Source organism: Miscanthus floridulus, chromosome 10 (genome assembly GCF_019320115.1).
Source record: "Miscanthus floridulus cultivar M001 chromosome 10, ASM1932011v1, whole genome shotgun sequence".
NCBI classification, from domain to species: Eukaryota; Viridiplantae; Streptophyta; class Magnoliopsida; order Poales; family Poaceae; genus Miscanthus; species Miscanthus floridulus.
The window spans coordinates 122,850,475-122,877,500 of NC_089589.1; the positions used below are offsets into that span (position 1 = coordinate 122,850,475).

At 45.8% G+C, this 27,026-nt stretch overlaps 1 protein-coding gene across 2 annotated transcripts; it reads right to left on the bottom strand.

Moving 5' to 3' along the window:
- Window positions 1-11,668: 11,668 nt before the first annotated feature.
- LOC136485562 (mannose-6-phosphate isomerase 1-like) lies at window positions 11,669-13,795 on the bottom strand. Of its 2 annotated transcripts, none has more exons than XM_066482413.1 (3): window positions 13,590-13,795; window positions 12,263-12,475; window positions 11,669-11,912 (listed from the first exon to the last, which is right to left on the bottom strand). In XM_066482413.1, the coding sequence occupies exons 1-3, from the start codon at window positions 13,638-13,640 to the stop codon at window positions 11,691-11,693; spliced, it is 486 nt and encodes a 161-aa protein (XP_066338510.1). In that variant the 5' UTR covers window positions 13,641-13,795; the 3' UTR covers window positions 11,669-11,690. The 2 variants fall into 2 exon arrangements, with proteins under 2 accessions (XP_066338510.1, XP_066338511.1); XM_066482414.1 differs by lacking the exon at window positions 11,669-11,912 and adding an exon at window positions 12,035-12,192.
- Window positions 13,796-27,026: the final 13,231 nt, after the last annotated feature.

Sequence of the window (27,026 nt, forward strand, 5' to 3'; positions counted from 1 at the left end):
AGGCCGAATCAAACCTTTCTTTAATAGCTCATTCAACTGACTCTTCAGCTCAGCCAACACATTGGGCGGCATTCTATAGGGCCTTCGAGAAATAGGAGCCGTACCCAAAATGAGTTCTATCTTGAATTCTACTTCACGGTCCGGAGGTAATCCAAGCAAGTCATCAGGGAAGACATCTGGAAACTCACAGACAACCGGTATATCTTCAATGGCTTTGGCTAGGGTAGCATTGGCTGTATTGTGGATAGCGATATCATGAGGTAACTGCACTAGAAAACCCTTCTTATCCACAGGATCCCTCAACATTACCAAACGGGTTGATGTATCGATCAACACTCCATTCCCGCTCATCCACTTCATTCCTAGTATTACATCGATTCCTACCCCCGGTAGAACTACAAGATCCATAAGGAACTCTCAATCCCCAATCTCAATCTTTACATCTTTAACTACTTGGTTAGTCAGGATATTATTTCCAGCAGCACTAATACAATAACCACCCTTGACAACTGTAATCACATTCATCTTATACATAGATGCAAAAGTAGAACTCACAAAGGAATGCGAAGCACCCGAATCAAAGAGCACAACTGCAGGGTGATCATTAATAAGGAACTTACCAGCGGTGACCACTTCACCAGCAGGAATTTCCTCCAAGGTAGTGTAGTGAACACGCCCCTGATGGACGTTTCCCTGAGCATTCTGCTTGGAAGGATAGGGACACTTATTAGCCTAGTGACCAGGCTGGTTACAGTTCCAGCATGGCCTGTTTGCTGGTGGGACATTGAAGCTACCCTGCCCAGAGGTATTCTTTGGCAAGGAAATTGTGTACCCCTTGCGGAAACCGGTTTTAGCTTGGTTCTTCTTTTGAGGTGGGCGGTACCGGACATTAGCATTGGGTGGACGATACTGGGTCTTGGATACCACTGGTGCCTTAGACTGAGAAGCACTAGCCTCAAAGTTTCTTTTACGGGTCTTGGAAGCAACATATATCTTATCATTATTCTCCTGAGTCAGGGTGTCACTGATAAACTCATTGAAGATGACACACTTGCAGTTGCCCATAGACTTCATCAGTTTTGGGGAAAGTCCCCTTTTGAAACTAGCTATTCTTTTAGCGTCAGTATCCACGAACTCGGGAGCATACCTTGCCAGGTTATTGAAGGCCTGGAGGTATTCATTAAGACTCTTGTTGCCTTGGGTTAGCTTCATAAACTCGGTATGCTTAATGGTCATGAGACTAGGAGGGATAAAGTGTCCCCAGAAAGCTGTCTGGAACTGGTCCCAAACTATCTCGATGTTTGTAGGGAAGGTGGTCCTGTGATGGGTCCACTAGATGCCTGTAGGGCCTTGGAGCTGGTGTCCTACATACAAAGCCTTCATGCCTTCTATCAAACGGAGCAATCCAAACCTTTGCTCTATCGTGCTCAACCATTCATCAGCTTGTAATGGTTCTTCTGCCTCACGAAATATAGAAGGCTTTGTGTCCATGAAGTCCTTAAAGCTACTGTACTGGTTCGGCTCGGGTCCCTGGTGAACATGTCGATCATCATGGTTAGCCATATGGCGCATAGCCTCAGCTAGCATGCGCTGACTTTCCACGACTGTCTGCATTAGCTCAGCTGGTGTGGGCGGTGGAGGAGGTGGTTGTTCCTCATCTCCCATGCTACGACCGCGACGAAGGTTATAAGCCATCTGCAAAATGTATAGCCAATGAGCACTGACGATGTAGAAATTTTTGTAGATGAATTGTATAATTATGCCAAACTGAGTCCATTGGAGAGAATGCATTTATATAATCAATAGAGGCACAATCATTCATCACAATCACCCAACTCATCAAGCGCATCAATTGACACATAAATGCGATGAACTTAACCAACAACAAGATCTATAGACCGCAAAGACAAAATTCAACAAAAGCCCACATACGTGGAGCATAACACGTTCGATAGGTTACATCCAAGCCATAGAGGTTCCAAACTTACATCAAGGGTAACATAGGGTTCGATATTACACCCCAACGATTAACTTGATACAAAGCTACTCGTTCATGCATGAGGATCAACAAAAGACTAGCTCTAGCGCATTAGCTAAGTAGTAAGCTAACTACGCATCATCCTCGGAGTCAGTGCCGAAGATCTCTCCTCCATCTTCGTCACTAGCAGGCTCTAACTCCTCATCTTCCTCCTCATCAGGTGGAACGTCCTCAGGTCCATTGACCTCAATGCCATCATCACCTTTAGCCATGATGACACCAGAGCCCATCTCATCCTCATCATTAGGTGGTAGGAGAGGGTGAAGTTGATTATGTAACAGGTGAACCTCCTCATGGAGATGGTCATTGTACTCTTTGGCAACTACCAACTGCTGCTCTAGCTCCACCTATCGCGCTCTCAACACATTCTCTTCGTGCCAGGCTTCATTCCGTTGGTTCATCACGTGAATCAACATACGTTCACAGTTGCGGTGAGCAACTGTTAACCTCTGAACCTCCAGGGTCTCTTGGTCCTGTTCCTATATTACTTGCTCCAAACGGTGCTGAGCCGCATTCCTCTCAGCAGTCACCCGGGCCAGCTCTGCCCTCAGCCTTTCCGCCTCAGTAGGCTCAGGATGGGGCTCATGAGGAGCTAACCAATGATGAGGCGCCCTGCCTCCAGCAGACTTGCGAGCAGTGAGTTTCATGCATGCCATCTATAGCAAAAAGTTGCAACGTAAGGGGAGAATCATTTAAGGGATACGAAATTTAATTAGTCGGGACAATCATATTTTAAAGGAAGCAGTAATGCAAGAAATGCCATGCATGCTTGAACATGATGCATGCATGATCCGTACGTCCTCACAAACCTAGAAAAATTTAAAGGCTAGTGAAATATATGGTGGCATACATACGTCCTCTCGTATACGGTAGCTAGTCGATCTACAACGATACGTTGTTAGTGTACCTGCAGAAAATTTCATTTCAGCCCAATAATTTCCCAAAAGGCATGTAAACTAAATACTTTCATACATACATCCCCAGATGCATATACTCTAGTATCACAGCTACCTGTCAGAGATACCCACATTTAAGTACTCTCATAGATACATGATCGAACATGTAAATATGTGAGCAACCACAACTACTCTCCCCTAGACCGACGGTTGGACGGTCATGCTCTCACAACTCCCACTTACCAGAGCGTAGAGGTATTTTGATCCATACATTACCACCCAAGCGGATGGCATCCATACAATAGCACGCCGTATGGATGACGAAACAGAAACAAGCAGGAACCCCCAAGTTAGTACTTTAATAAGCCACCTAAGAGTCCTTATTTGGGCATAAGGGATATGACCACTGGCAATACTTAGTATTTAATTTAGAATTTTCACAATTACTTTTGTTTTAAATACACAAATGACATGTTTAGTGTCGAATCTTGCTCTGATGCCAGCTGTAACCGAACCGACCAAATCATAAGAACGTAAGTACAAAAACAATCACCGAAGTGATCAAATTCCAGTACTTAAGCTCCCATAATCCCGGTAGTCTAGAAATCACGAAGGATTTCAACCAACTCTCGACATACAAACCAAGACCGTAGTGATTCAACACAACATATCATCCATTACAATATTTCACAAGTAGCATTCGGATTACATCCATTAGAGTTCAAATAAAATATTACAAACCAAGTTCGAATGTGCGGAAGCAACATAGTTTAGTACATAACTTCATAGTTTTCAAATACATTGCCAAGCCTGAGTCATGTCCCACAAAAGCATCATCAGGTACGAGAACTAGTAGAGACCGCGCCCAATGGTCTAGTCTTCATCCCCAGCTGGGAGAAGGTAGTACTTGCAGCAACCAAAGTAGAACTAGTCATCTGCAATAGGTGGGAGATAAACCCTGAGTATGAGAAGGTACTTAGCTAGACTTACCCGTCAAAACCAGAAATAAAAGACACCAAGGGTCATGTAAGGCTTATAAGGTGGGCAAGCTTAACACAGTTGCATAAAAGAGCTTATGATTATAGTAACCAATTTAAACTTAGCATCAAGCTTATCATCATTTACCTGTCCACTAGATTAGCACCTATACTAGAGCACTCACTTATTAGGAGCAAACAATATTAACCATAGCAGGTATAATAAGGCTGTCATCATCATATCATCATTTCCGAACCATTATGTTATTTAGTGTATCTACATTGGAGATAAGCCCGTCAAGTTCTCACTAACCGGGAGAGACGGCGACTCGAATCGAATTACAACTCAGCTCAGGGGGTATTCCTAACTCTCACCCTGGCATACTTAGCAAGGGTAGCCGTGGGTCACCTTTGGGACAACTCAGGAACCAAATTCGCGGGTTCGATCAGCGCCAGCACTCTCAGGGATTACCCTTCTGTCAGGACGATCAGGACTTTTAAATCACCTGCCCTTGGACTCACGCCTACGGCTCCCTTCCGAGGCGTACTTTATACTTATCGACTCTTGGCCTGAGGTGAGCTACTCGGCTTCGTGGTCAGTCTCCAGACTCGGCCAACTAAGAGAGAGGCATGCATTCAACATGAACAGGAAAGGCTCCAAGATTCATTCCTTAATCGACACAGACGGAGTCACTGCAAACCGGCAAGCCTCCGTCCGGTCTTTATTTCAAATTAAGACTAGTTCTTTTCCACGATAGCAAATATAGCCAACCGTGCCATATGTATCTTCCTATATCTCGCAGGTGACAGGAAATCACCTGACTTCTACCGTGTTAAAGCAGGGCTAAGCACTACACGAGCCTGAGCTACATAGGATTTAGGATATCAATATCTAGACAAGGATTGGATAACCAATGCAACAAGTGTTTGCATCCAACACCTAAACTTAATGCAACAATATATATATGTAACAATAATACTATAACTGCATTCCAAAAATTAGGAGGCTTAATATGCTCCGGGGCTTGCCTTTCACAAAGTTGCACGAACGGTGATCCGGGCACTCAACGGCGACCTCGTCTGGCACTTCTCCTGAAGGCTGCACCTCCTGAACCTCCGGTGTCGGCTGCTGCTGCTCGCTCGGTTCCTCGAATTCCAGCAGTGTTACTCCCTCCGGTACACCTATTGCATGCCGATGCACAAGATAAATATCATGGATGCATAAGGAATGACATGATACTCATGATGAATGAATCACAGTAAATGTTTAACGAAAACATCACTGGACACCCGTTTACCGAGTAAAATAGCTCTATTCAAATCACTTTAAGCATGTATCTAACTTAACTTAAAGAACAAGATCAACTTACCTAACTTGCATAACCTAAGATAAAGATACTCATCTTCAGTTAAAGGCCTAACACCTAGGAACATTACCACAAACTTAGAAATAGTAAAGGCATACATAAATTAACATTTAAAGTTTCATATGCACACAAGTAGTCCCTTAATTCAATCACAACCAGAGTTCTACAATTCCAAATGACTTGCATGAGGACATTCTGAAAAGCTTATGAAATTCTCTACAAATCAATTGTAAACATCACAGCATGATACTTACGTTAACCAAATCGAATTCCAGTAAATCTAGAATCTATCCAGAAATGATAGGGTTACTAACTTAATCATTTAATGATGATGCAAAAGCATAATTTGACCAAACCAAGTTTACCAACTTGTTGCACATACCAGAGGAACACTAGAAAGTATAGTGCCAACTTCTAAATAAATTATTTAATATCCTTTTCAAATTTATTTAGTTAATTAGGTGATTAAAGCAATATATAGTAAAACGATTCAGAAAAATCTACAAAAATTATAGTAGCTATCTCATGCTTCACATAGACTACCATAAAAATTTCAAAGCCATTGAGCAAGCAGAACTTATTGTACCCAAAATAACAAGTGGCATGTCTATTTTTAGCATAATTAGGAAACCCTATTGAAAAGTGTCAAGCAACAGATTTCTTATTTTTCCTAGTATCATTCTAGCATATGAATAGCACTCACCAATTTTTACCCTAACTGGATCTATAGAAAAATTATGAAAATTCACTCAAGATCCACTCATGCAACAAGATAATTTTCTATCTCCTACATACAATGTCCAAAATATATAAAAATTTAACTACAAGCTATTCATGATATGAGCAGTACACCATAAAAATTTCATGCCATTTTGAGCTACATAGAAAAAGATATAATTACCCCTATTTCTTGCATGATTAAAAGAGATAAATAGAAACTCCCATTTTCATAACAGAACATGGCATGGATTATATTTTTAATAGAAACTAGACATTATCATGAACTCAACAAAATTGGAACCACATCATTTGGATCTACCATCTAAGAGCTACATATTTTTGAATATATACACAAATCAGTGAAAAGAATAAAACAAAACACAAATAAGAAAATCAACTCCACTGCTGGTGGGCCGGCCCGAAGAACGGCGGCCCGCGAAGCAAGCGCTGGCGTGGCCCAGAAACGGTGTGGCCTAGCCAGGCTCCCGCCTTTGCCGCGGCGACTGATGCGCGGGTCCCGCCCGACAGAGAGATAGACAGGGGAGGAGAACAGGGCGGCGGCGAAGCTCATCGCCGGTGACCCCTCCGACGAACCCGACGGCTCAGGCGCGCTCCCCACACCAATGCGCACGTATCTAAGCCCTCATTTCAAACTCTACTGACCCCTAGCAAGGACGACAGCATGAATGGCAGACGGCGGCGCGGTCTGACGATGTTCCAGCGAGGTGACGACGCTATGACTCTAGTGGGTGACTCTATGAGCATCAGCATCGCACCCAAGACCTAGCACAAGAGAGAGAGAGAATGGGAAGGCCACGGTGACGGTTGTCCACGTGGAGCACCATCTCCGATGAGGTCAGCCATGGCGGCGGTGGAAGAAAACGGTGATTTCGCCCTTACCAAGGCCAAATTGGCATGACGGTGGGGTGGAGGAGGTATAGGAGATCACTGCGAAGCTACTGATGAGCTGGGCAATGTGTTTTCGCGGTGGCGAGCGCGCACGACGACGGCGACACTCGGTTGGAAATGGGGAAACTGCTGCGGCTCGGCGCTACGCGCGGGGAAGGAGAAAGAAAAGCAAATGGAGCGGCGAGTGCGTCGGGCAGGCGCGCGGGGTGCTCATGTCGTGGCCAGCAGTGCCAGGATGCTCGCGGCGCGTGGTAGCGTGATTAGGCGACCGGTGACGCACGGCATACATGCGTCGGCCGTTTTCTGAAAATGGTCAGCACTATAGCTCGCCTGATTCTCCGATTCAGTGATCCAACGACCGACTGAGAGAGCAAGTTTGACGGTGATTAGCTCCTAATCCGTGATGATTTAGATCATGCCATAGTTAACAAAGTTGATCATCTATATGTGAACTACAACTCTTATTATTGGAGCTCGAGCTGGTTTGGCTTTGTTAGGGAGATACAAGGTGAAAAAGTTGGGTACACGAAACTGAATCCAGTTATAACACTTAGAAATTTTTCAAGTGTTTGAATCAGCCTTCAATTTTGACTTGTGGGCCATGTTTGAGGCTGTTCCACATATTTTCATGAGTTGATCATAAAACAACTATTGTTCCTTGATAAATTAGCTACAACTTTGGTAAAGAGTGCACCGCCATGCAAAGTCTCTAAGTTGGTCTTTTGAATCAGTCAAATTGTGGCACTCTAAGGGTCAATTCAAGTCAAACCTCTCCCAAGGGGCAATTTTGTCATTTTGATCTACATGAACAATGTCCAAACAATTACCCTAAGTGTAGTTAAGGTGTATTAGACCATAATCAACCACTTTACACAAATGCTATACCCATTTCAAATGATCACATGTGACGAAGCAACAAAACAAGCAATTCACCCAAATGTTGCAATTCAATGTTTCACATGTTTCATGACTTTGTTGTTATTCTATACTTGTCATATTACTACCATGTTGTCATGTTTCAAGGTATGATAATTTCATGTTGCATTCACAGGTTACACCATTACTACTCACAACAATCAAGTATGAAACACACATAGTTGAAAATGTTGCATATGCATGTTTCAGTAACAATGGCATGATGAGATAGGTGATGCATATGTTTATGAAATGAAATTCTATTTAGTGGAAGCCAAACACCTAGGGTGTTACATTGTTTGTCTGCCTCTCATATTTTATTAACATATTAACCTTCTATCAGATTTTTCTATTAGTAATATATTAACTAACCGTAGACCTGATGGGTACTACAGATGTGATAATAAATTAATACATTACCATGTGAACGTGATTAATGGGACTCATCTGATATTTTATTAACTAATTGTAAATGTAGGTATGTAATTTGATATTTTATTAATACATATGTTTTGATCTATTAATATAGATATTTCATTAACTAACTATAACTATAAACGTCGTTACTACAGATAATATATTTTGTTAATGCATTACCACAGATAAGATATTTTTGTAATGCATTACCAAGTGACGTGATTAAGAGGGTTCAGCTCATCTGATATTTTACGAACAATTGTGAATGTCGATATTTTATTAATACATATATTTTGTGTTATTAATAAAGATATTTCTTAACTAACTATGAACGTTGGTACTGTAGGTATGATATTTTAATAATGCATTACCAAGTGACGTGATTCATAGGACTCGTCACATATTTAATTAACTAACATATATTTTGTTTTCTTACTACAGATATTTTATTAACTAACAATGAACGCACTACGGGAGCTAGGGCACACGGCAAAGCCACTAAAATACTCGGCAAACCGTAACTCTCGGCAAAGGGCACACGGCAAAAATTCTACCGGCAAACTAACTTTGCCGAGTGTTTTTTGACGGGCACTCAGCAAAGACTTTGCCAAGTGCCCAAAAAACACTCGGCAAACAATTTTTCAGAAAAAATAAAAAAAACAAGCAGCCGTCTTCTCCTCCCTCTCGCCGCACCACCACCACGCCCCACCACGCTGCACCACCACCACGCCGCACCACCACCACGCCGCGCCACCACGCCCAGGCCGCCGCCACGCCCAGGCCGCCACCACGCCTAGGCCGCCGCAACAGCCAAGCCCGCCACCACCACCACGCCTGTTGCCGCCGAATCTGGAGAGGGAGGGCCGGGAGGGGTGCAGCACCGCCGGATCCAGGAGAGGGAGGGCCGGGAGGGGGGCGGCACTGCTGGATCCGAGAGAGGGAGGAGGGCCGGGAGAGGGAGGCGTCGGATCTAGTGAGGGGAGGGCGGGGCAGAGCCGGAGAGGGAGGGGAGGGGGCATGGCGGAGAGGGAGGGGAGGGCGGGGCCGCGCTGGCGCCAGAGAGGGAGGAGGGGAGGGCGGGGCCGCGCCGGCGCTAGAGAGGGAGGAGGAGGGCGCAGCGGAGAGGGAGGGGAGGGCGGGGCCGCGCCGGCGCCGGAGAGGGAGAAGGGGAGGGCAGGGCCGCGCCGGCGCCGGCGCCAGAGACGGAGGAGGGGAGGGCAGGGCCGCGCCGGCGCCGGAGAGGGAGGAGGGGAGGGGCGCGCGGGGGGTGCAGGAGAGGGGAGTGGGGGGCAGGGGAAGGAGGGGGTGTGCGTGCGGGGGGTGTGGGAGAGGGGAGCGGGGGGCAAGGGAAGTTCATTTGCGTCGGATGGGGGCTTTGCCGAGTGCGCTGGATCTGACACTTGACAAATAACTGGTATGCCGAGTGTTTTAATTTTACCGAGTGTTTTTTGAAAAGCACTCAGCAAAGAGTTGTTTGCCGAGTGCCCGAGAGAATGCACTCGGCAAATATAAAAACACTCGGCAAACTCAAGGGTTCCAGTAGTGACGTGGGTAGATACGATATTTTAATAATACATTACTAAGTGACTAGTTAATAGGACTCATCCCATATTTTATTAACTAACCATAAAGGTTAAACACTCCAAGTTTTATTCTTCTGACAAAATTATATATAATGGCAGAGTGGGTAATTTTCTAAAAAATTAAATAGATCCAATGATGATATATGGCTAGAGTGTTTGATCTGACGGCCAGATGTTTCTGATTAATGTAAGAATTTCAAGCATTTATTTTTTTTTCTAGCGCATCTGTGAGGATTAACATGAAGCCTTCGTTGGGGCCTCTAATTAGTAATAGTAAGATTCCTGGCCGAATTCATTCCAGTGCACTGTTTCACAGCAACCGAACGGGGCCTTAATTAGTGGGTTAGGCGGCCGCACACAACGACAGGTGCGGCACCGCCGAGACCAACCCCTGTTGCCGCGGGCATGTTGCCACGTTGTGAACACAACATGACGCCGGGTGCGACCTGGCGGAGGTGGCACAAGACGTTATATGGTGGAGGAAGTGCTCACGTCGCGAGAATAACGGGGTTGTGGTCTCCAACAAAAACCAAGTTGCATATGCCTATACTTGGCTTCGTGCAACTTACCAGGGACCAGCATATATAGAAACTATGATCAGGATTCAGAAATTACTAGCTACTACCAGAACCAACGATTAGCATCCTCACAAGGAATTAAACGTATTATTTATATATCTTATATTTGCTAAAAATAAACTGTAGGAAACTAAAGCTTCTGACGTCGCGCGGAGGGAGCAATTAATATCATGGCGCCGGCGCCACACGGCCGTTGGCATTGGATCCGCCGCCGGTGACCTCAGCCGCTTGTGACGAAGGAGAAAACGCAGCCGAATAAGCTTCATAAGCAGATGCACGTACATCCGCTACAGCCGCGTTCGCTGCCTCTGCCGCCTTGTCTGCCCCTCCCGATCTCCAGCTCTCCTTATATTCTCGGCCAAAGTGAACATAGCGTTTGCCCTCGCGGCCGCTTCCTGTGCCTTGGTAGCCGCTGCCTCTGCCGATGCAGCTGCTGCCGATACAGCCTCTGCCTCAGGCACAGAGTGCCAACCCCAGCCTCCTCCTTCTCCTCCACTCACTACGTCAGATATGATTTTTAGGGGCGGCTAATAAGCATTCGTAGGGGCGGTTCGGCCAGCCGCCCCTATCACACCGTCTCTACAAATCATGTATAGGGACGCCCTTACAAATCGATTTGTAGGGGCGGTTGGTACTGTAGCCACCCTTACAAATCGATTTATAGGGACGGTCTGGGAACACCAGCCGCCCCTACAAATCGATTTGTAAGGGCGGCTACAGTACCAACCACCCCTACAAATTAGAGGGTGTTTGGTTCCATGGACTAAATTTTAGTCCATGTCACATCGGACGTTCGGATACTATTTAGGAGAACTAAATATGAGTTAATTATAAAACTAATTACATAGATGGAGACTAATTTACGAGACGAATTTATTAAGCCTAATTAATCCGCCATTAGCACATATTTACTGTAGCACCACATTGTCAAATCATGGACTAATTAGGCTTAAAAAATTCGTCTCGCAAATTAGCCACAATCTGTGCAATTAGTTATTTTTTTCGTCTATATTTAATGCTTCATGCATGTGTCCAAACATCCGATGGGACATGGACTAAAATTTTCCTGTAGAAACCAAACACTACTTTATTTTTTCGCTATTTTTTTTTTAAATTTACAATTCAAATTCAATCAGAACATATATTTTTCATGCACAACTCCATCATGACTTATTTTCTTCTGCGATTGTACTGAAACTCAATGACAATACACATTTATTTATACCAAATTATAACAAATATTCCATGACAATACACGGTGCAAATTATTGTGCTTGTTGTTCATTTAAACTATGAGACTGCATATAGGTATATGAAAAGTAATGTGAAAACCAATCTTCGCTCGATGCAATTAACACAAGAGAGAACAAGACATACATCAATTGATGGTATATCTGCTCGACCTGGAAAACCATGTGAAACATCCATGCCAAGAATTAATGTTGGTATTTGAGTCACAACTGGTATCATTTGACGATGTTCCAATGCTAGTTTAGAGTTCATTCCACCAAGCTAGTCGAGAGGAAAAATCATATTAGCCAAGAAAAAAACTAATAACAGGATATATGTTCAAACAAGGTGCGGCCACAAATCAGATGCTGACAAATGTATACCTTAGCATTAATTTTCAGAAGAACATTGGTGAAATATTGATCATTCATCTTATTACTGTAAGCTGATGAAAGATGTTACTATATAGCTAAAAAAATCTTTCAATCCCTTAAGAATGTAAAAAAGATATAAACTGGATCAAAGTAGAGCGCCACAGCCAGAAAGTCACTGCCACCAATCTCTGGGATTATACAAGTAATTCAGATGACATAATACCGATGCAGCAAGAATGGTTCAGAAAAGATCTTTACCTTACTCTCACTGTTCAAGCGAGTCTTAAGGTTTGCAATTGCTTTAGAAACTGCTTCGTCACTCGCTGTCATTAACTTGGTGAAAGCTGATTTCAGATATGACCTCACACCGATCCCCCCATCTTGCTCTTTGACACCCAAAAGCTTCCAAGATTCTTCTTTGCCAACTAATTCCTGAACCTCAGGTACAGTCCTCAAAACTTCCTTGAGCTCCTGGACATCAGTATAAATAAGTCAGTAAATAATAATAATAATAATAGCCCACACTGATGATCTGCTGAAAAATATATAGTGAACAATTAGCATTCCCTTCTGAAAGGAATGCAATGGATTTAAACAACTTCACAGCTATAGAAAAGAGATAGAACATGCTGATCATGTAAACTGAATATCTCCCAGAATATAGTATGCAGTAACCACTTCACTGTCCCTTACTGCCTAATCTACTAGTAAAAAAAAAGGAACATCTTAAGAATATCTCAAGGATCGAGCTATGAATCGACATATTATCCTGACAATAGTGATCTAATTTGTTCATTATGGAATATGCCATAGAAAATTCAGTGACAATGACACCAGACAATGCTCTTTTGCCCTCCTTCAAACGCCTCCCACCCAACCAAACTAGCAAGCACTTTTCAAGAGCACCGCTGGATGTGATTTGGACAGGAGCTAGCTGCGTATCAGGGCCCATCAGCTTAGGTACCAATGTACCATTGGCCACGGGGTACATCTAGAACGGCTTTAGCGGACAGTATGACCTGTCGTGGAACTAAGGCCACACAGTCAGAAGCTCAGAACCTCACGAGAGGCGTGCGATTTACCAGCATGTGCATTCTACTTGTTTATAAACCTCTTCTGACAGACTGACATTAACTCAGAGCAAGAATAAAAATGTTCAGAGGATCCAATCGATTGTTGTATGCCATTAATTACTGGTATATATTACTACCAAATTCAATTACTACTTGTGAAGAATGGGATTAATTATTCGCAGAATTGATTAATTCATTTACTACTTATGAATGCGATTAAGTATTAGCATAATGACCAAACCCATGAGCAGCTAGCAGCAGCCGGGGAGATCCCACCCCACCTGACCGTCAGTCAACTCCACCCACCTAATAACTGTCCGGAATCATCTGTGGAATCCTGCTGCCACGTTCGATTAAAGAATTCAACTAAGCCAAACAAACCAACCAATTTAGCAGCGGCCATCAGCTGATGCCTCCAAGTCAACGTCGCCACAGATTGGGCGGGGGGGGGGGGGGGGGGGGGGGGGGGGGGGGGGGGGGGGGGGGGGCACGGCCGTCGTCGTACAACGTACCTGTGTGGCGGCGAAGCCGAGCGTGTGGAACTCGTTGACGGCGACGGCCATCTCGGGCTTGTGGTTGGCGTCGCGGTACGTGGCCGGGCGCAGCGCATGCAGCGCCGCGGCGAGGTCCCGGTCCGGGTGCGCCTTGATCGACAGCGCCTTCGCCACGGACAGCACCTACGCGTAGCAGCCGGAGGAGCCGCTCAGCGGACAAGAAAAAAATGTTCTTTTTATGAAGGGGCACGGGAGGAAGGGAATGGCCGAGGCAAGGGGGAGGCGACGGGACGGACCTTGAAGAGGAAGGGGAGGTCGCCGACCCATCGCGCGGTGATGTCGCGGCCAAGCGCGGCGGGGTTGCGGGCGACCTAGTCGCGGAGCGAGACGTCGGGCGCGAGCGAGGAGGGCGCGGCGGGGTGCGTGCCCATCCAGAGCTCGGCGCATGGCCGGCCTTCGCTGGCGAGGCGCGCGACGAACACAGAGCCAGATCTGGTGCGGCCCCGTTGGATCCGCCTCCTCGCCGTAGATCCGCCGTAGATCCGACTCCTCACCATAGATCCTCCGCCTCCGTTGCCGGCGTGCCCTCCGCAGCCATTGTTCACCGGATCCACTGGGGAAGAGGAGGGAGGGAGGGAGGGCTCGGGAGAGCGGATCCGCCCCGGAGGAGGAGATCCGTGTCGCCTCGTGCCAGATCAGCACCGCCCATGTACGGAGACGGCCGCGTCGGTGGAGAGCCGCCCTGCTTCGCGCCGCCCCTGCCCAGTGAGGGCCGCGCCGGCGGAGGTGCCAAGAGCCGTCACAGCAGCAGCCGCCGGGCGCATGAGGGCCCTCGCCGCCTTCCGCCGGGGCCAGTCCCGCGCCGCTGCCCGCGCATGCCAGCGGCCATCGCCCTGTCGGCGTCGAGAGAGCTGAGGGAGGGAGAAAGCGAAGAGAACGGAGGCCTCTCGAATGAGCACCTGAAGCCGAGTCTTTATTCGTCGAAGTATTTATAGGGGCGGCTGGTTATTGAACCACCCCTATAAATCTTAAAATCGGGGGCGGCTCGTATGACCAGCCGCCCCTACTGTTTCATTTATAGAGGTGACTAGTTCCTGGGCTTCCGAACATGCCACTGTAGGGGCGGCTCCATCACCAGCCGCCCCTACAAAAAAAATTTGTCCCGTTGCTATAAACCGTTTTTTACGTAGTGACTTCGTCCAAGAAAGAGCCAAAGCGGGAACATGGCCGGTGAGCGAGGCAGCCGATGACGAGTTCAGTTGACGACGACGTGCAGGATCGCGTTGAGGATCGGTGTGGTTGTCAAATTCTTTTGGTAAGGTGAATGTAGATAAAACGACTATAAACGGGCTGCACTGCACCCACGTATATATATTACCGGAGGAAGGATCTTATTTCGTTATTATACAATAACTAGGCTAGGCTAACCGAATCGGACTGCTACATGAGTTCTATCGGAACTCTTCATTTATAAAGTCCGAACTCTTTTATACACAAAACTTGCCGCCTATGAATTCCCTAATTGTTGGTAAATAAACAAATAAATAAATTATTTTCTGGTCATCATGCGTACGTATTTCTTTTTAGATAGAAAAATGGAACGGCGGGGTCCTGGGGAGTACGTGCTAATTTTCTATATTTTTAATTCCAGATTCAGGTACTTATTCATCATATTTAGTATCGGTTTTAAGTTCAATTTACACGTTTAGATGATCAATAAAATTCAAGATGTATATTATTTTGATAATACTCTCCTCAGGACATCCGTCCGTCAGGATGCCGTGCTTCCCAGTCCGCCCCGCTCACTCCCGCTCGTCACCGCCCATTCCTGCGACGCTCACTCCCGTCCACGGCCGCGATGCTCACTCCATCTGGTAATGCCCAATCCCCTTCCTCTGCGGCCTTTCTCCAACGTAGGGGCGCTGCACTGTGAGAATCGCACCCGACCACCCGCCGTGGCCTTCTCTAGCGCGAGGTTGCTCGCCGTGGGCACTGCACCCACCCACTCCGTGTGTTGATGAGCTAGTCTCCATTCGTCCAAGCAGCTAAGGTGACATTGTACTAAAAGCACATGTTGCAAGCGTATATTTCAAACATTTCATATGTTTCAAAGGCATGTTTCAAATATTTTATATCCATGTTAGAAAAGTAGATCGAAATGTTGCATATTTTGTAATGGCTATACACATATATTTCAAGTCTATATGTTCGAAATGTTTTATCTATTTCAAATGTATGGTGCAAGCATTTTATTTGGATGTTGCATATATATGCAAGTGTTTCTGGTGTTTTCCTACGTATGTTGTAAGTGTTTTATCCAGATGTTTGCAATGGCTACACATGTGTTTTCAAGTTTTTTCTGGTATTTTGCAAGTGTTTCAAACGTGTGTTGCAAGTGTTTCATCTGTTTCGGTCATATGTTACAAGTGTATCATCTGTATGTTGCAAAAGTAGATCAGGTGTGTTTTATGCGGGCGTGGTGGTCAGGCGAAACAGAGCGAGAGCGATGGTAGGGCGGTACACAGCGTGGGATCCATGCAGTGGGGTGCGCAAAAACAGGCCGTGCGGGCTTTTTTCGAGTGTTTGGAGTAAACCAAATGCAAACTCATACTCTTAAATATTAACTATTTCTGGCAATTTGAAGCAAGTATGTGCAGCTCAGTTGGTGTTGTCCTTCGATATGCTGAAGACTGGATGCAAGAATGTTGAGGCATGGAGCGGTGGCTTAGAGAGGCGTGTTGTGCTGCATGGGCATAGACGGCATGTATCCAAATTGCAATGTATCACCAATAAACAATGTCTTCAAAAGGGTTGATTATCTAAATTAATAGCAATAAATTCGTATAGATTTCTGGACGTGCTTGTATGACTCTTAAACAATGCTACCCCGCTTGCCCCCCTCCAGGGCCGAGCCTGGAGCATGATGACGCTGCTCCACCAACGCATAGAGTCGCTGTTGACTTCAATTTGCTAGCAACATCGAATTCAAGTATGTTCATTATTTCAGTTGTGCAAGAAATAGCATACCACCATTGTAGAAGATCCAAGGTCATTACATCTATGTAGAATGCTTCAATGTGACACAGTCAAACCCGAGGGTACAGTAAACTCACCAGTGTCTAGGGATTTAGGCACTACTACATAGACTTTGTAGGGGCGGCTCCGGGCCATTTCTAAGAGCGGTTTGACCAGCCGCTCCTACGACCTCATCTCTACAAATCGCTAATTTGTAGGAGCGGTTCGTCAGCCGCCCCTACAAATTGGATTTGTAGGGGCCGTTGATCATTTGTAAGGGCGGATAGATATAGAGCCGTCTTTATAAATCCGTTTCCCAAAAATCACAAATTTGGGTCAAAAAAATAGCAAGTTTTTTTATCCCAAGAGGCCCCACCAGGCAGCCAAACACCCGCGCCGTCGTAAGCCGCGTGTCGCTCATTTTTTTGCGCAAAAGCACGCTGCTTCGCGGCCGGTGGGTTTAGGGATAAGCAACTAAGTTCAAAGATAATGACAACATATCACAGAAATCAGCATCAATTTTAGACTTAGAGGTTGAGGGTGCACTGAATTGACCCACGTTTAGGGATTAAGTGATTAGAGAAGTGTCATCTGCGAGGAGCGTGGTGCAGTACTGCATGGAGGTGATGATGTTGGGCGTGGGCATGTTGATGAGGAGTCACCAATTCTCGGTTGTCGTCGCGGCCAAATGCATGATCTTTTGCAACAAAAAGCATGATGCGTACATTTACTCTAGGAATTTCAACCATATCTACACTCCAATGAAGTGATGCTTGAACGAGGTTGTCATTGCGAGATGTGCGAGAGAAACAGTGAGGAAAAAACAACAAGTGCGCGCCCAGGAGAAACAGTGAGGCTGACTGTCCTGTCCCGTCTCTTAGGTACTCAACTACCAGCCGCTTTGCTTGCCGCGAATCTCCGCCAACCAAAATTAAAGCAGCAGTCTCCCAAGTCACTCGAACATGGAGGTGTTGCTTATGAAGATGAAGAAAGAACTCTCAATCTTTCAAAAAAAAAAAGAGCAGGCTCTCAAGAGTCAAGATGGTGAAATGCGCTTAAACATGTAAAGGATGTTAATGAAGATCACGATTGGCGCGCTCTGTTTAGTTCCCCTCTTTTCTGTCTTTTTAGTTTCGGTCTTAGAGCAGAGGAGAGTAACAGCTAGATGAGGATAGCTGATCTTGTGTTCCTTTTGGTGCCCCCGGTAACTCCTTTGATCTGAAAAAAGTCAACCCGAAAGACCTAGTAAAGTCGTTGCCACAAACTAGCTCACCCACTACCTCCACATGCAAGGTCTAGTCAGCTGAGGGAGGGGAGGCGAGGCATACACTTGCCCAAGACAGGTGAGGCAAGTGTTGCCGAGGGAGCAGGTGAAAAAAGTTTGAATGCACAAAAAGAGAGGGTGCACAATGCAATCAGATCGCAGGCCCCACTTACTAGCACCAAATAAGCTAGGATTAATTTTTATTTCCACCCTCAAAGAAAAATTTTGTGCGGATTAGATCCAGCAGTTGCCGACTGCCTATAAAAAAGAACTTGTATATATTGGCCTCTCGTAAAAAAATTATGAACGGTCTGAGGCTAGCTCCCAAACTAAAATAATGCCTAATTCAGTGACTTCTTTCCCAAACTAAAAAAATTATGAACGGTCTGTGGCGTCTCTGGCTGACAGCCTGTTCGTTTGGCTGGGCTTGTTCGTTGCTGGATCGTGAAGAAGTACTGCTGGCTGGTTTGGTGTTAAAGAAAAATACTGTTTTAACTGAAAACTTATGATCGTTCAGCCGAACAGGCTGTGAGTCTGCAGCAACAGATGGAGCTCCAGGAATGAGAAGGCGAGGTCGGCAGCGTATGCGACTGCAAACGACGACATGGCATCTTTGGCTGAGTCTGCGAGAACAAGAGGACCTCATGCAGAGGCATGGGCTCCGGCCGTGGCTGAATCAGCTGTGATACGGGCGGTTCTGGCAGAGTCGTCGTCAGCCTGGCAGGTGCAGGTCCCCTGATAATTTAGGGCCGGTTCGCTGGTTGGTTTCTGGGCTGGTTTGGACTGGCTGGTGCTGATTTATTGTGAGAGGAAAACACTGTTGACTGGCTGATTTGGGCTGGCTGAAACCAACAAGCGAACAGGACCTTAGTTGCCTTGCAGCGGCGTGGCGCCGGCGCCATGATAATTTAGTGAAGTAGCGTTCGTGATGTGACGAGGTGTGGGCTCGAGGTATTTGTTCGAGGCATAGCTTAAGCTTCATGCAGTTTTTTTTTTCCAGGGGCTCAAGTGTTTCTAACCCTGATTTGAAGCGAAAAAGTGATTTGTTTTTTTTAACTGCTTTGTGATTTTACCCCTATAATTTTAAAACGAATGGAGACTTTATCTCTATTCTGTTAATTCCACCTAACGGTGTTAACTTTTGAATAAAAGGACAACTTGGCCCATGCGTTTTTACACATTTTTTATTTTGATATTTGTGTTTTATCCCTATTTTTATATCAATGATTTGGCAATTTTGATATAGAATTATACATTTCAATCAATGTGAAACTGAACAATTTTTTAGAAAAATTCGACAGCATTTCATCTAACAATCCCTACAAACAAGTTTGGACCAGCATACATTGTCTCACTGTTGCCGCAACACCATGATTTTGGACTAGCATCTGGCAAGCTGAAAAACGATCGAAGCCTAACAACAGGTTTCAATTCTCTGTGATTTGGCCTACAAATCACAACAACCAATACACATGTTAACAAATCTTTTTTTTTTTTTGCATGTGGCTAACCGGTGGGGGACTCCCTGTGTTAAAAAAAATTACTATTTTTTGACCCGATTTCATGAATTTTCAAATATTGATTTGTAGGGGCGGCTCTATATATCCAGCCGCCCCCTAAAAAACCAATTTATAGGAGAGGTTGGCTAGCCGTCCCTATAAATCAGCGATTTGTAGCCACCCCTTCACCCCTACAAAGGGTCACCAGCCGCCCCTAAAGATCATGGCTAGCGTAGTGTTTCAACGGAGGGACAACGACAGACGCGGCTAGGCTAGGCGGCGGTCGGGTGGCCGCGGCCGCAGCCGGAGGCCCGCGCGCGCTCATCAGCTTGATGAGGCGGCGGCTGGGTGGTCGGGGCTGGAGCCCCTAGGGTTCGGGTCTACGGTGCGAGGCCTCACTAAGCTCCGCGTGGTGGGGTTCGACCATGAGCAGTGTGGGATGGAGGAGGGGAAGTAGGGGAGGCCGCTCCGCATCGGCCACGCCTACGGCAGGACCTCCAACGAGAGGGATGTCTCCCTCAACTCCGCCCACTCGGTGCTTGTTAGGCCCCTACTTTAGGGTCCTCTGTGCATCATGTATCAGTCCCTGGATCAGTAGCTGATACACACAGATCAAACAAGATTAATATCAAAATCCTTACTTTAATTGATAATAGGTAAAACACATTACAAGGTTCATATTTTCATAGCTTGGGCCATTGGGCTTACTACATGCATCAGCGTTCTAACACAGCAGTCCTACGTCGTCGTGGCTTCATTCCTACAGGCAACTTTGAGTGCGGACGTAAATCTTATCGTTAAGCTCATTCCTATAGTTTAAACCAGGTAATCCTAGCACAGCTCTCTTGCATAGCCGTACGTCTTCTTTCTCGTGTGTACTCATGTTGTCCTATCCTTGCGTAGCTTCGATAACTCCATCCTTGTAGGTGCTCCTGTAACTTCTCTCCTAAAAACATAGAATGGAGGGGATTGAGTACATAAAGTACTCAACAAGCCCTAACTTTGGGGATAAGGTAGGGTGGGTGGCGGAGGCTGTATGTGCAGGGGATTATGGTAGTGAAGTGTACAGGTAGGGGTGGCGTTTTAGTTAGAAAGAGAGTTTGGGCCCTGGGAGAGTATTAACCCTTCTTGCTGGTTTCTGGAGTTTATAGGTTGTAACTTACTAGATTAATTGATTGCAACTTACCAGATTATCACAGTTTCAGTACATAGAAGTATCTAATAATTTGAGACCTCATCCTAGCGATTACCCATTCTAAGGGCGTGGCTATTCGAATAGATTTGATACACTAGGTTGTACACATTTTCCCACATGATAGACACACCATCATCATGGCTTAGACAGGCCTAACAAGTTTTCGTACCCGGATGGAATGACCTCAGGCTTTCCATACTGTCATGACCCAAATGTCATGCCAATTTTTTCACAAGCATTATGAGTATAAATGTATCTAAAAATTCACATGATCAAAAACCTTGCATGTTACTTCCGAACTTGATGTGCATCATGTGCTTTTTAAATTCAAACTGGAAATCAACTTGTGCAAGAATTGAATGAAAACTGCTCATTGTTGTACTGGCGGAGTGTCCGTCAAGCCAGTTGCACACACTGGCAGAAGTCAGTCACTGTCAGTTAGGTTCTGGCGGAGGGTCCGGTAGTCCATCCCATGCAGCAGACCTTTGGTGTCATTTGCTTGTTCCACCCGACCCCACACACACCAACACCTGTCTATCTCGTGGACACCCAAAACCAGAGCACCAACCAGCTATCCATTCATTTTCACACTCCCTCTCTCTAGTTCTTGCTCTCTCTCTCTCTACACTCTCTCATACTCAAGCAAGAGAAGTAGGAGGAAGGGAAGGAGAAGGGGAGGAGATTGGAGGCCACCAGCAGCTGCTCATCACCATGAAGATCATCTAGGAGCTGCTGTCCACAAGAGGTGGGGGTTGGAAGAGGGAGGAGCCCTTTCATCCTCACCATTTGGAGCTAGGAGGAAGAGGAAGCATGAAGAGAAGGAGCTCGAGCTTCCAAGGTCATACTAGCCCTGGTCGCATTCCCACAGCCAGTGTCAGTCTCGTCCGCATCGTCATCTCTCCCTCCTCCTTGCCTCTCTTGACGCACTTGTTGGTCCGAGTCCACCTACTAGAGCTAGCTAGCGGCGTCGCCATGAGCTCCATGATCACGATGCTGCTCGTCCTCATCGGCGTCGTCGTCATCGGCTGCGCGATCATGATCGGTTTCTGCTTCGTCAAGGTGGAGCGCGCGACACTGGCAGCCGTAGATGCGGCGGCACCTGTGCTGGCGGCAGCAGCAGCTGCAGAGCCGGGGCATGCAGGTCCCTGCTGGAGCCGGAGCCAACGGTGGCGCGCCGCCAACGCCATGATCATCGAGCTGCGGCGTGCGAGATGCAGTTTAGATAATTTGTTGGTGAGGTATGGTCTCGACTCTCGATCTGCTGCGAGCTTGCGATCTGGTGTACATGGGGGGTTGTTGTGTGAGTTCATGGTCTGCTGCCGGAGCCCCCGCTCAGCAGCCTCATCTTCGTTCTTTTTCTTGGCAGATGCAGTATGCAGTGTTAATTGTTTGCTGTATGTAGGGTCTTTTGTTACAAACGTATTAAAAACTTCGCTGACAAATTAAGTACCGTACAACCACCACTACGCCATATTTGCACATCATTACCGGCATCATCACTGCCAGATTTGTGAGAACCGGCAGTGAAGCATCATTACCGGCATCATCACTGCCAGATTTGTGAGAACCGGCAGTGATGTACCTTCACTGCCGGTTATGAGCTTGAAAATAAAAAATGATTGGGGCTGGGTTAAAACCGGCAGTGAAGGACCACATCACTGTCAGTTTGTGGCTTGAACCGGCAGTGTTTTGATGGGCACTCATCACTGCCGGTTTAAGCCAAGAGCCGACAGAGATGGGCTCTATCACTGTCGGTTTAGCCAAGAACCGACGGTGATAAGCCTACAACACAAAAAGGCTGCAGCCGTCCTCTCCTTCCTCCTCTCTTCCGTCCCGAGAATAGAGACGCGCGTTTGGACCCTTCCCTCCATTGTTGCGGCTACTCTTCACCATGAAGCTAGTGCTTGGATTTTAAAAAATTGCTTGATCTTTTTGCTTTAAGGTTAGTAACAAACATCGACTCCTTTGATTTTGTTGCTTAATTAGCTTCGTTTTGATGGCTACATTACTTGATTCTCATTCTAGTTCTTTCTCCATTCTAGAGAGCACTTTTCCAATTGAACATTTGTGCCGGGCTCAAATTATGGTGAATCCATCATCCAAAAGGTTGGTGTCTATGAACACATTTAAATTCCTAGCTAATTATTCCATGGTAGTCAAGATCATCATTGTTATTATGTGATGCTATAATTAATTCTTAGAAGTAGAGTAGAATAGTTGTTCTTCAATATTGTGCAATAATTGTTTTTACTACGATTTTTAATTTACAGGGTCGGGGCTACCAATTTCAATTTTTCAATAATTAGTGTACAATAATATTTTTCAAAAATAGTACTTTTGAGCTACAATTGTTGTTCATGAAGCTCGATTTCTTATTAATTCTTTGTAATTAGTGTCTTAGTATTTTTTTTGTTGAGAGAAGGATCGAGAGTGGATGCATCTATCCCAAACGGACAAACGGTGCATGCATGGCATCAGCCAGTTTATCACCGATGCCAAAGCCCATGCTGGGAGTGGGAACCCTGTCTTCTGCACATGCAAAGATTACAAGAATCATAGGAACTTTCGTCAAATTGAGTCTATACGATTGCACTTGATTACCAGGTGGTTCATGCCAAACTATACGATATGGACTATGCATGGCGAGGTTGGTGTGAATGTTCTGCAGGAAAACGATGATGATGTGGACATGCCTGACGTAGCCATCCACGATGCTGACGATGAACCCGGTGTCAACACGAAACCTATGCCCACAGTTAATAATGTGTTTAGGAACACACTAGCTAATGACATAGAGGATAACGATGGCATTTGTCAGCTGCTACGTAATGTAGAGACTGGATGTCTTAGTGAAAGACAGCTGAGAAAGCTAGAGAAAATGAGACAAGATGGCAAAACACCATTGTATAGGAATTGTCCAATGAGAAAACTGGAAGCCGACATCATGCTGTTAGAGTTCAAATCGACAAACGGATTGAGCGATAAAGGCTTCGATCAGTTGTTAGGTATAATAAGGAAAATGCTCCTAGAAAAAAATGAGTTGCCAGAAAAGACATACTTGGCCAAGCAAATGATCTGCCCCACCGGCCTCAAGGTTGAGAAAATCCACGCGTATTCCAATGATTACATATTGTACCACGGAGAAAAATACAAAGACTTGGACAAGTGCCCCAAGTGTGAAGCTCCTCGGTACAAGGAAGGGCCATCAGATGAGGGCACCAAGACCAGAGGAGGTCCCATGAAGGTCGTTTAGTATTTCCCTATAGCTCCTCGGGTGCAAAGTCAGCCAAGCTATTGTGCTGGCATGGCGAAGAGCGTAAGAAAGATACAATGATGAGGCACCCCGTCGATGGGCATGACTGGAGGACTGTCAATATTATGTTCCATATGGACATCAGTGGAGAGGTAAGGCACCTTTGGTTTGCTTTGAGCACAGATGGGATGAATCCTTTCAACTAGGTTAGAAGCAATCATAGCACCTGGCCAGTGACGCTCTGTATATACAACCTTCCACCTTGGGTTTGTATGAAGTGGTCGTACATATAGATGCCACTACTGATCCAAGGGCCAAGACAGCTTGGGAATGACATCGATGTGTTTCTGGAACCAGTGATCGATGAACTCGTGGAGATGTTTAAAAAGGGTGTGCCGGATGTTTGGGACGAGTACAAAAAGAAACATGTCGCGATCAAGGGAGTACTTATCGCTAGAATCACCGACCTGTCAGGTCGAGGTTCGTTGTCCGGAGAGAAGACAAAAGGCTATACTGGATGTGTCGAGTGCTTGGACGACACCGATGCGGTAAATCTGCTAAATAACTCAAAGATAGTTTATATGGGACACCGTAGATTCCTACCTAAGGATCACCCTTACCGCAGGAACTAAAAAGATTTCAACGGTGCTATTGAGAAACGCTTAGCTCCAAAATATCGAGACGGGCCTGTGATACTTCGAGAACTCAACAAACTGGAGGTTGTCCTTGGGAAGGGGGACAATGTAGTAGCAACGCCTGATGGGAGCATTTGGAAGAAAAAATCGGTTTTCTAGAAACTACCTTACTGGCCATTTCTGAGTGTATGCCACTGTCTTGATCCCATGCATATCACTAAAAACATGTGCGCTAACACTCTTAATACATTGATGGACACCAGGGGGGCATCGAAGGATTCACTAGCCACACACCTGGACATGCAACACTTGGGAATCAGGAAGGAGCTGCATCCCGTGGAGCTAGAGAATGGCCAGTTCAAACTTCCGGTTGCGTCATGGACATTGAAGAAGGAAGAAAAGTGTGCACTTATTTCTTTCTTCAATGAACTCAAAGTCCCGACGAGCTACTGTGTGAACCCGATGAGGCTAGTGAACATGAGAGAACTCAAGTTCAACTATGGCCCTATGAAGGCCCATGACTGTCATGTCATTATGACTCAGCTGCTCCCTATTGCCCTACGTGGTATCCTCCCCCAAAAGGTCCACACCCCAATCATAAAGCTTTGCTCGTTCTTCAACGCGATCTCAAAAAAGGTCATTGATGTGTCCACGCTAGAGCAGCTACAATGAGACATAACTGAAACTCTCGTTAGGCTTGAGATGCATTTCTCGCCGACTTACTTTGATATCTTATTGCATCTGCTCATTCATCTTGTTGACCAAATTAGAGCCCTTAGCCCAATGTACCTGCATTAGATGTTTTCTTTTGAAAGATTGATGAAAGTTTTTAGGAGGTATGTTAGGAATAGATTCAGGCCAGAAGGGGGCATGGTTGAAGGATGGTCAACGGAGGAGGCCATTGAGTTCTGCACATATTATCTGGACATCAAAAGGGTCGGAGTTCCAGAATCTTGTTATGAGGGAAGACTACGTGGCAAAGGAATGATTAGGGAGAAATCTGTTACAGTAGACGACCCTATTTCTTTCAGACAGGCACAATTTGCTGTTCTCTAGCAAGCTGAGGGTGTGATGCCATACATTAACGAGCATAGGCAATCGCTGCAAACTCTATATCCGAGCAGGTCACAAGCTTGGCTAGATAAAAAACATAAGGAGGAATTTGTCAGCTGGTTGCGACGTCACTTGACCATCAATTATCCTCTGATGATGAGGACGACTGTGAGTCTTCACCCACCCATGATGATCACTCTTCATCTCCCAACAGAGATCACTCCCCTCCTCATCCGAAGCCATCACTCCCAAGAAGATAGAGGTCTCCTTTTATTCCTCCTCATCCGACTCCATCTTCATTAGCCCCGAGAAAAGAGACTCATCCTCCTCCTCCTCCTCCATCTTTATCGGCGCTGGGAAAACAGAATTCTCGTCGTCATCCTCCTCCTCCACCTCAGCCCAAAACAAGATTAAAGACATCCTCGCAGTCGTAGAAAAGGTCCTTGGATTCGGTCGCTAATGCTCCCAAAGTGGGCCAACAGAAAACAAAAAGGTCGTTCAGTGGTAGCGTTACCACCTTGATGAAAGAAAAATTTACAGCACACATCTCGAAAGAAGATTGTGTTAGTTTCTTCAATCTATGTGCCTCACTGCCTCCATTTTTGTTGAAGTCCGAATTCGAAAGGCAAACACATAATAAATACGCTACAACAAGAGACGAAGAAATACACAATAAAGATTTAAGGAACATTATGAAGTTAGTCAAAGACAACCTTGATTTAACCATAGAAGAGGCCGCGAACATCTATTATGATGTACAAGGGATGGGAACACCGGCAATGAAGTATGAAAGGGGCAATCTTTTGGTTCTCGATCATGAGTATAAAAATCTGACAACATATATGCGCTAGTTACATGAATATTACATGGCTCAAGCAACAGAGACGGACGACTTCGGTTTTGAGGTTATTATCCATTCGCCACATGTTTTTGCAATATCCTGAAGAAGAGAAGTTCGATGTCGAGTGGGAGTGCTTATTCCAACTATACCAGAAACGCTCTCTCGATGTTCAAATGTTGACGTTGTGGACTATGTAAGTACCTGTCGACGAAATATGGTCGGCCGTCTACCTAGGGGTATGCCCAAGGTAGTAGATTGTCGGCAGACAGATGCGCAAGCCACAAACAAGACAGTAACGCAAGATAGACACGAGCAGATACTGTTTCCTCCTTTGCTGTCTGGCTCATGGGTGGTCAGAGGCGACTCGGTTGCGCTCGGCGTCGGAACCGTAGCCACTAATTGCTTGTCTGGAGCTTGGTCGACCGCGGAATCGTCGTCATCAATGGAAGGCGTGAGCAGGTCCTGGACGAATACGCCATGTGGGATCTTGGCTTGGGATGATCCTAACTTTGACAGCGCATCCGCTGCTTGGTTCTTGTCCTAGACCACGTGTATGTACTCGATGCCATAGAACCTACCCTCCAGCTTTCTTATCGATTTGCAGTATGTATCCATCTTTTCGCTGGTCGTGTCCCAGTCCTTGTTGAGTTGGTTGATGACCAGAGCCGAGTCTCCGTAGACGTAGAGACATTTAACACCA